The sequence below is a fragment of the Poecilia latipinna genome, unplaced genomic scaffold (genome assembly GCF_001443285.1).
Source record: "Poecilia latipinna isolate Pla-1442-1.1 unplaced genomic scaffold, P_latipinna-1.0 Scaffold2811, whole genome shotgun sequence".
NCBI classification, from domain to species: domain Eukaryota; kingdom Metazoa; phylum Chordata; class Actinopteri; order Cyprinodontiformes; family Poeciliidae; genus Poecilia; species Poecilia latipinna.
The window spans coordinates 105,525-115,593 of NW_015115427.1; the positions used below are offsets into that span (position 1 = coordinate 105,525).

Here is a 10,069-nt window from a genome sequence, read left to right on the forward strand (position 1 = left end):
TTATGAGAAGACATCCCTGTCCACTTACACTTTGTGATTTTACAACCTAATGAGACTGAAAGTATCTAAAATGTATGTTAATGCTTTCAGTGACATTCTGTTGTAGAAATTAAATGTAATTATCCAATTTAAAAAGCTTTAAAAGTTGTATTTTAATAGTAAAATGTTAGCTGACTCATCATTTTTGGCTAAAGTTAGTTGGAGGCTTTGTGAAATTTCAAAAGACTCTTATAGTTTAATGTGTCTGAATAAAACTATATAATTTTTTTTGTCAAAACTAACACTTTTTAAGCCTCATTTTTCCCCTTCACTCAATACTTGAATTTATTATTTTTGTTATAGAATTATCTCATGAAGGATTGCATTAATCCAATGAAATATTCACAGATTTTAATGTCAAGATATGTAAAACACATCAAGATATGTGTTTTACATATCTTTGCATAAAGATATGTAAAACACATATAGATAAACAAACATCACGTGGATGGTATTTGCTTATCTTATTTGCTCTGTCGTACAGAAGTAATGTGAAATTGTAAATATTAAATGTAAAAAAATAAAATGCTTGTAGTTTTAGTTCTTCACACAGCACTGGTTTTGTATCAAAATGCTGTCGAGTCGTTTACACACACGCACACACTGCAACGCGTAGCCAGCAATATTGACCCAGTGACCACTCCGTAGTTCTCAAATGGTCAGGTTACCATGCAACCTGATAGAGCATAGGCTGGATCATTTGTCTTTTCGCGAGTAATACATGTAATTAGACACGCTAACTTAACTGTATTTATTTCCCTGTTATATTTAGTCAAGTTTGTGTCCCACACCGAGCTTTTTCTTCTCGAATAAATTAGCTCACTTACTGCAGACGCTAGTGTGCGGCAGTTAGCTAGCCGACGACAGCGTCGTTAAAAAAAAAAAAGAAAAAAAAAAAGCTAAACGTTCCTGTTTTGTTGGGTTAAAATAAAGTGGCGTTTCTGACTTTAGTTTCTGTGACATAAAAATACTGAACTTGCAGAATGAATGTCGCTAAAAGTGGCTACCGTGTGTTTTCTGCAAACTCCTCCGCTGCTTGCACAGAGTTGGCTAAGAAGATAACAGAGTGAGTACTCCAAGCACTAGTTAATGTTTAGCTATACTCGCATGTATTCAGGTACTTAGGTGTGTTCGGGTGTAACTACTAACTGACATAAATAAAGGGATATTACAAGAGGCAGAGTAGGTTCAGGTGATTTGTCATTTATAGTATATTGTAATCATGAATGATTGAACAATGTTAGAAATTCAGCAAACCCTGAGATTACACAATTATTTGAAAAGTGCATGCAAAGGTATGCTTTTGTTTTACAGGAGGTTGGGTGTTGAGCTGGGAAAATCTGTCGTCTTTCAGGAATCTAATAGAGGTAAGAAAAAAAAATTGAAAATCCCCAACTCGGGTAGGTGATTTCTGATTTATTTATATCTGTGCACATTTTATTTATTCCCTGCCCTCTTTAAGTTATTTTCAGTTTTAGCAGATACAAGGTGGTCATCGCTTACTTTGACCCCCTCTAGTTTCCCCCCCCCCCTCCCAAATACTAAGAAAGCATATGCAAAGGTTTGAAAAACTTTTTTTGTAATGCTGCGTTAATGGCCTGAAAGTTGAGAAGGCTTTTATTGCCATCGCATCATTTTACACAGAAAAATAACACAGTTCTCTAAGAATTATAAACAATTTATTTTATTTTTCCATGCCTCCCAAACAAGGAGTTATCTTATGACTTATAAAGATCAGCAAACATTTACCTTACTTGAATTTCATGGTTTTTTTTTATGTATATATATTTTCCATTTTGAAGAGTGGTTAAGACAAATGTCTTTCTTTTGAGTAATCATCTAATCTAATCTTCTAGACAATTTGATTAAAAATCTAATAATGTGGTGATTTTGCCCCATCCCCATTTTTTTTAAGATAAATTATTTAGCATGTCATTATCACGCAACAGTGAACTTTCAAGTTATTTGAAGACTTTTTACATATCCTGAGCAGGACACCGAATAAATCAGTATTTTACTGATTTATTCACATGCTCTGATTATGTGTATTAAAACTAAATACAGGCTTTTAAAGTTGACTTAAAGTTTAAGAAATTATAGTTAGAAATATCAGTGTTTCAATTCATATGATAAATTGAACCTTTATTTACAATAAGCAAATGTTCCAACATAAAATACTAATTGTTTGTATAGCGTTTGTTTATTTTCAGCTTGTAAATTGCAGTTTGTGTGAAATGACATTTTCCTCCCTTTATATAGAGACAAGAGTGGATGTGAAAGAGTCTGTTCGTGGGCAGACCATCTTCATTATCCAAACCATACCAAGGTGAGCACAGAAAACTTGCTCGTTTTTATCACAGCTGGATTCTTTTTCTAATCGAAATCTTTAACTATCTCTTCTTTATTTTTCTATAACCAGAGATGTCAACACAGCCATCATGGAGCTCCTCGTTATGGCGTATGCTCTTAAGACGTCCTGTGCGAAGAACATCATTGGAGTTATTCCTTACTTCCCCTATAGCAAGCAGTGCAAAATGAGGAAGAGGGGCTCCATAGTTTGTAAACTGTTAGCTTCAATGTTGGCTAAAGCAGGTACAGGAATCAAAGCAAAACTGAACAGCAGAATTAAAAAAAAAAAAAAAAAACTTCTCTAATTAACATTTTATTTTTTGTGCATTTCTGAAGGATTGACACATATCATCACCATGGACTTGCATCAGAAAGAGATCCAAGGCTTTTTCAGCTTTCCGGTGGATAATCTGCGAGCCTCCCCGTTTTTGATTCAGTACATACAAGAGGAGGTGGTTGTTGTGTTTGTGTCTTCGTCTTATGACATCAATTGAGACAATTGATGCAAACAAGAGTTTGGAAGAATTGGTAACATCTGCTTTCCTTTATTCGGGTAGATTCCTGATTACAGAAATGCTATAATTGTGGCAAAGTCCCCTGCTGCAGCTAAAAGGTATCAGACGTCGGGCAACATTACATTGATGTTACATTGAAATCACAGTAGAGGCCTAGTTTATCCTTTTATCTGTTTTTACCTATTCAAAGTATTCACAGGTTGTCTTCTGTCCTTGCAGGGCTCAGTCCTATGCGGAACGTCTCCGACTGGGTCTGGCTGTGATCCACGGCGAGGCCCAGTGTGCCGAGTCGGACATGGCCGATGGAAGACACTCGCCGCCGTGTGTGCGCAACACCACAGGGCACACGGGACTGGAGCTGCCTAGTGAGATCCCGGTCTTTCTTCTTTTAGAACTTTACTTTATCCAAAATTGCACAAATAATATCTGTCACATGTTGTTGTTTCATGCAGTTACGTGACTTTTTTATTGATCGGTTTCCCAAAGTTTTAACATTTAAACACATGCTTTGACTTGTTAGATTAGAAGAATGTATCTTCTTGACCACAAACTATTACAGACATTATGAACCAAAAATGAATGTAGCATCATTAACACAGCCTCGTTTACCTTTCGGTGACACGTTGAGATGTCTGCATTGAAAGGGTAGTTAACAGTCTAATACAACTTCTACATGTGCTAACCTCTTTTGAGCTGATGATTGTGCTGTTTCTCACTCATACCATTACTCATACTCAAAGTAATTGAGTTTATGTCATTGCATGACCTCACAGATACACAACTTCTACTCACAAAGCATCCGTAGCAGTCGACCGATAGTAAGGCCCCCCACCTCACACTGGAATAAGGTTATATTATGAAATGAAGAATCTGCCAGGTCTCAGAGTAATCTTCTGTGGCATATTAAAAATACAGCGTGCAGCATTACACGTGAAAATCAGTGTTTTGTGAAAGTGCACACACCTCCAAATTGTGCATACAACTTGGCTGATGAAGGTCCGAAGCAGGGTACGAGGTCCCTGGGTTATAGTTTGGATGCAAATGTATTTGTTACATTTCAGTGAGAAGGCTGGGCATTATATTTAGAGATGAGAACGAGGAGTAAAAATGTTTGCACAGGTTTATGGAGGTTTAAAATACAGTTCTAAAATGGTTGCAATGTGTATCATTAAAAAAAACAACAACAACAACCACCAAGCTTTAGAACATTGGTGTAATCAGTTCACAATGAAAAACATTTATTTTTGGCTTTTTCTCCTGACCGATACACACAACAGGCAAAACAAATTATATGCTGATTGGTGAGCTAGAAGCTGTACATGTAAAAATGGATGAATTCAAACAAACTCCTGGGGTTCTTTCAAGGCAAGGTGGAGAAGCAGAAATCTTCTATATGTATGATTTTAGTACAGATTGGGACAATCTGTGCGGATGTGAAGTCCGTGGTGAAGTCCTGGATTTCCCATAATCCAGCAGGGTCCTAGCAATCTTTACGGTCCCAGAGAAGTCTAATGTGGAGGGAGTCGAAGCAAGAAAATATTTAAAGAAACGTCTCATTCGCTTGTTTCCTGCCACATATTTGATCATTATGCGTTAGGGTGTCATCAAAAGAGAACCAAAATCAAATAGGTGTGTCATTGGCAAATGACTCCGATTGAATAGTCTCAGTACTTTTTGTGTTCCCATGCTTAACTTTGAGATGATAAAATCCACTTATACATTTTTTTTTAACTAACAAAAAAACTTTGTCTTAGACGTTTCAGTCAGTCTGCTTTATTAATATTATTTTTCAAATTGCTTTCAACCCAGATTTTTCTTCTTTTTTCTTTCTTTTTAAGTCTTGGCATACAGTGTGTATCATGTGTTATACTTGTGCATTTGTGTTAATGTGGTGTTTATTTGTCGACAATAGCAGGCAAACAACAAGCTCCGTTCCCTGGCATAGAGCTTCCAAGTACGACCTAAAGTTAATTTATATCTGACCATGAAATGATTCCTCTTCAAATTCTACTTCAATTTGTGCATGCGTAGAAAAAAAAAAGGGTTTGTCTTTGCATCTTGAGAAACATACAGTCTGGATTCACGAGGGGGAGTTGGTGGAATATTGACTCTCCAACTAATAGAGGCTGACATTGTTGAATTTTTTTTTTATTTTTTGTCCAATTGGCCGTTTGATCTCCACTTTTCTCCCAGCAGCAGTTTGTGTGGCGCGTTTGTCTTGAACTGAACAGACGTCATATTTACTGCACCTTCGTCTGATTCCAGACAGCTGCTTCTACAAGATGGCTTAAACTTTCTATGTTTTGTGGTGCTCTAATTTTAGTTTCCTTAAATCAAACCAGAACTGCGTCAGTTTTTTATTTTTATTTATTTATTTATTTATTTTCTGATGGACTCATCTTGCCAATCAACACATGCTGCCATTTTTAAACCACTTTTAACCTGATTAACCTTGTGTCATGATTTGCATGTAAGGAAACAATGAAGCATGCTTTAAGGATCTGTTACTAGAAAGTCAGTAGGAATGTAACGATTGACAGATTCCAGCATTTAATCTAGAACCGTCAACAAAAGATGCATATTGGCAGATTTTATTAATCCTTTCTTAAAACAGTAAAAGTCTAACCAGACTTTTTTCAGGTCGTTACACGATGCAGCACAGTTGGATTTTGGTAAACTGTATTTTAATCACAACGTGGATTCTGCTGTTCTTGGTGTACATAGTGATTCCAGGTTTTCTCACACTGAGGGGGCTGATTGAAATTCACTGTTCTGCAAGGCATGCTTTTTTCCTTTCTTTGCTTTCTAAAACTTTTCCTTCACAATCAGCTTGGCTTGCTGATTGTTTACCAGTTGATTGTTTCCTAAAAAAAAAAAATCCCTCTTGATTGCCTGCATTTACATGCACACCGGTATTTTTGAAATGGTTCTAAGCATTTTGCTAGTTTTTGTAAAGATTTTTGGTCAATCTCATAGAAAACTCTGCCTTAAACATCAACCATGAATAACTTTAATGCCTTATTTTGCAGTTAGAATTGGATGTGTATGAGTTTATACATGGGCAGCCCTGTTCAGGATGTTTACATGCACTCATCACTGATGCGAACCTAAGAATGGTTCCTACGTCGTACAACTTAAGTAATTTTTAAGCATAATGATTGATTGCACAAGTTTGAAGGTATTTAGAAGTTTCTGTAATGAACACAGGGTCAACATTTTACAAAGATGGATACACACCCGCTGGATGTATTTATGTATTACTAGAGAAGCTTACATATATAAATGTCTCATTTTAGCAAGTTGCATTATAAGTGTAAATATTTTCTGTAGCTCTCAACAAGCTTCTGGCATAATTCTGACTGGATGTTTGAGCACTTTTCGTAAAGTAAATTGTACACTTCATTTTAACGACTTGCGTTCCCAACACTGGCATTTTTTTTTTTTTCAAACATAATTCTCTAATTTTTGTGCACTGAGAGGAACTTAAGGAAGAAAAAAAAGACCTTCTCAAAGCTCCAAATTGAATTTTAACTTTGCTTAAAAATACCCCTCCCCCATTTCCATATTTGTCAGGAAAACCACCCCATGTTGATGATCTCTACTACTTCTGATGAGAATTATTATTTAAATATGCAGCCAGAAACGTGCTGATGGTTGAGGAGCAAATTGCAGTAAAGCATGAGTGTACGTAAACTTCTGACTGGACCTGTAGGTAGCACTGCGGTCGTTTGTATTCAGCAGACGAACGTCGATGAGGCCAGGATATTCAGACGTTGTCATAAGCTAAACAGCTGCATGAGTGTATGTTTAGATTCCGTATTAAAAATGGTGAGCCAACTCATTGTAGCTGATGAAGCCAAACTAAGTGGAGCATAAATATGGCTTATTTAAAATGTTTTAAAACAACAATATGACTAATGGGGGGTGTGTGTGTGCATGGAAATGTAGGCTGTTCGCTGGCAGCGCTCAGATTTGACTGACCGGTTCAGAACATTGGCAAGTGTGTATGAAGGATCTGTCATCAGTGCTTGCCACTGTTGGTGTGTGTTAAACTGTCTGTTTGAGGACTGCTGCTATAGCCTGGGCCTGAAGGTGTGTGGGTGTGGGTGTCTATACAGGCAGCTTTTTCTTTTTTTTTGGATTGGGTATCCTGGGCTGAAACTCCTTTTGTCATTTGACCCTTGCATGGCATGCTTTGCACTAGGTTAGCCTTCCAGCTTGATCTCCTAAGAAGTAGGAGGGGTAGAATGGAGGGGAGGGGGTACATGAACCAATGACTTTGATTAATTGATCGTCATTTTAGTTTAGCTTTACATTTTTAGAAATCAAATTTAGTAAACCAAAATATATATATATATATAAATTGGAGAGCTAGATTGCTCAAAAACCCTTTTCTCAACCCATTTTACCCAATCTACTTAGATTTAATCTTTGATTCCTAAAAAAGAAAAAAAGTTACTCTTAACTAAGTAATACGAGGTAACCCGATTTTCTTTCCATTTTAGTAATGATGGCCAAAGAGAAACCTCCGATTACTGTAGTTGGAGATGTCGGCGGAAGAATCGCCATAATAGTGGTAAGATTCTTCAGATGCGATATTAAAATCTTTTGTACTTTGAATGTCTGAATATATGAATACATGTTAATAGGGGTGCACAGATATGAAAATTTTGGGTGATAATTACCAATCTGTAACAATATCATATATATATATGTATAGTGTATATATCTCACTGCACATTTGACATTGTATAAAGGCGATCACGCCACCTAAATTGCCTCTTTTCTTTAAACACTCCCACAATCCTGTGCTGCTCCCACCCGTCCTGCATCGTCTCAGGGTGGAAATAAACACCAACTGTGAACACCAGCCCAGTTTTGCTTATCAGACCGACCCCAATATGTAAAAAAGAAAAGCCAAAAATCGGCCTATGTCAATTCAACGTATATCTTTAGCTGCTAAAAGATGTGAACTCCCAATTACTCCAACCTCAAGGTGTTTTTATGTCAATACACAATATGCTATGGTGCAGAGAAAGTACTGATTGTAAAGAATTGAAAGGTCACAGTTTTCACAACTAGTTTTTAAATGTCTTCCATGTGCAGATGAATCTGTGTTTTTAACTATCTATTTCCAATAGAGACGGTGATAGAGAGACTGTATTGGCTTCCTTTCCGTGTGTGTTAGATTGTGTTGTGTTCTGGAATGTGGTGTGTTTTCTGAAGCCTCTTTTCTGCCACCCGTGTTGTTTTTCTGCTACAGTGACTCCTATTTCCTCTCCCTCCTTTTTCTTGGTGTCATTGGTTGCCTTCTGTCGATTCTAACTGGGAGAGCGAGTTAAAATATTGTAACCACATTGTTGTTTTTTCTGCTCAGGATGACATTATAGACGACGTAGGAGACTTTGTTGCTGCTGCAGAGATCCTGAAAGAGAGAGGGGCGTATAAGATCTACATCATGGCCACCCATGGTTTACTTTCTGCAGATGCTCCTCGTCTCATAGAGGAATCGGCTATCGATGTGGTGAGAACGTAGAACCTTACGGTTTTCAGATGTGTGCGCCTCGATTGTTTTCTGTTTTTCTTCTATGAAAACATGTTGCACACGAACTGAACTAAAGAAGATAGATGAGAACAAACTTCAGCTTTTGTTCTTTAGAACAGTGTAGGATAACGTACTTCCTTTTAATGGGAACTCGATCTGAACTGTCACTCATCGCACTTCTGTTACAACAAAGAGTTATTGTTTTCAGCAGCGTCATTTTTATTAGCCGTCGGTTTCTGTTCCTAAAAGCTGCCAGGTGTTCAGAAAACGGTAGTTCCAGAACATTTCTTGTTAACCAGACATTTCCACGGTAGTTTGTATTTACACCAACTCGCAAGTTAACTATTCACAGAAGTTTGTTTTTTGTTCACGTTTTGTCATTTCACAGCCACAAACATTGCAGTTAATTGATTGACATTTAATGTGATGAACTAACACATTATTGTGGAGAGGAAGAAAAATTACATTTTCAAAATATTTCACTAATACAGTCACATTTGTGAGACAGCAATCGAAATATTTCCATCAATTTATTTCAAATTGAGAATTTGCAGTCTGCTGTAAAAAACGGAGTGAGCATGATCTGTTCTTGTGTATTCAGGTGGTTGTGACAAACACGGTGCCCCACGAGGTGCAAAAGCTGCAGTGTCCAAAAATCAAGACGGTGGACGTCAGCATGATCTTAGCCGAGGCCATCCGCCGCATCCACAACGGGGAATCTATGGCCTACTTATTTCGCAATATTACAGTGGATGACTAAGGAGCGTCAGTGACAGACGCCTCTGCACCTTTTACTAACGAAACGCTGTTCCACGTGTTGTTTTTGATTGACATGCATACATGTAATCCTGATTCAGTTAAAGAACTTCTCAAAAATCGACCAAATAATTTGTCTTCTTTCTAAAATGTGTGTTTTTTTTTATTTTTTTTTCTTCCCTTTCTAAAAGAGAAAAACCTTCAAATCCAAGGCGAGCACACCTCAAAAAGAGCGTACTTTGATGTTTTGAAACGAAAGGCGAGGATTGTATGAAGTGGCGTTGTTGCTAGCAGCTGTTCAGAAACATTGGCTACGGTTAGATTTCAATGGAGAAGTGATTACAAGATGCGGTCGTCCTGGAAGTAGTGAAACTGAAGATGGGAATCTGTGTTTTGACAGATGAGCGAGGTGCGACACTTTTAGCCTGTTTTCAGCCCCGTCTTCCTCCTCCGCAGTGTAAATGAAGTCCGTGCCAAAATCTAAGAAGCCATACAGTGAAATATAAACGCATTTGAGTGACCTGTGATCCCGTGTGGTGCTTTGCCATGCTGTGTTGTATCAGGCCTTCCATAGATCAGTGTTTGCACAAAGGTAGATCTGTTTATGGGGGGAACAAAGAGGGTGGCATTTACTTCATTTTAAAAAAATACACATAGTTTCATGTAAATCCAAAAAATATATATATATCTATATATTTATAATCCTAATTTTGGTGATTTTTTTTTTCAGTTTTTCTTGCTTCTAACTTAAATACCAGTTGTGTTTTTGTCATGCACTACAAAAAGTTCATATTTTCACGTTGAGCCTAATCTGCAGAGAATAGATGGACATCTTAGCAAAGCAGAGCATGTTGCTTTTCGCAAG

At 37.2% G+C, this 10,069-nt stretch overlaps 1 protein-coding gene across 2 annotated transcripts; it reads left to right on the plus strand.

Moving 5' to 3' along the window:
- Positions 1-668: 668 nt before the first annotated feature.
- On the plus strand, positions 669-9,354 carry LOC106939245 (phosphoribosyl pyrophosphate synthase-associated protein 1). 2 transcript variants are annotated; one of them, XM_015021597.1, is made up of 11 exons: positions 669-1,105; positions 1,354-1,406; positions 2,299-2,365; positions 2,459-2,631; positions 2,725-2,840; positions 2,946-3,001; positions 3,123-3,268; positions 4,816-4,857; positions 7,409-7,479; positions 8,281-8,427; positions 9,050-9,354. In XM_015021597.1, exons 1-11 carry the CDS (start codon positions 1,023-1,025, stop codon positions 9,206-9,208), a joined length of 1,113 nt encoding a protein of 370 aa, XP_014877083.1. In that variant the 5' UTR covers positions 669-1,022; the 3' UTR covers positions 9,209-9,354. The 2 variants fall into 2 exon arrangements, with proteins under 2 accessions (XP_014877083.1, XP_014877084.1); XM_015021598.1 differs by lacking the exon at positions 4,816-4,857 and having other exon boundaries at positions 671-1,105.
- The last annotated feature ends 715 nt before the right edge of the window (positions 9,355-10,069 follow it).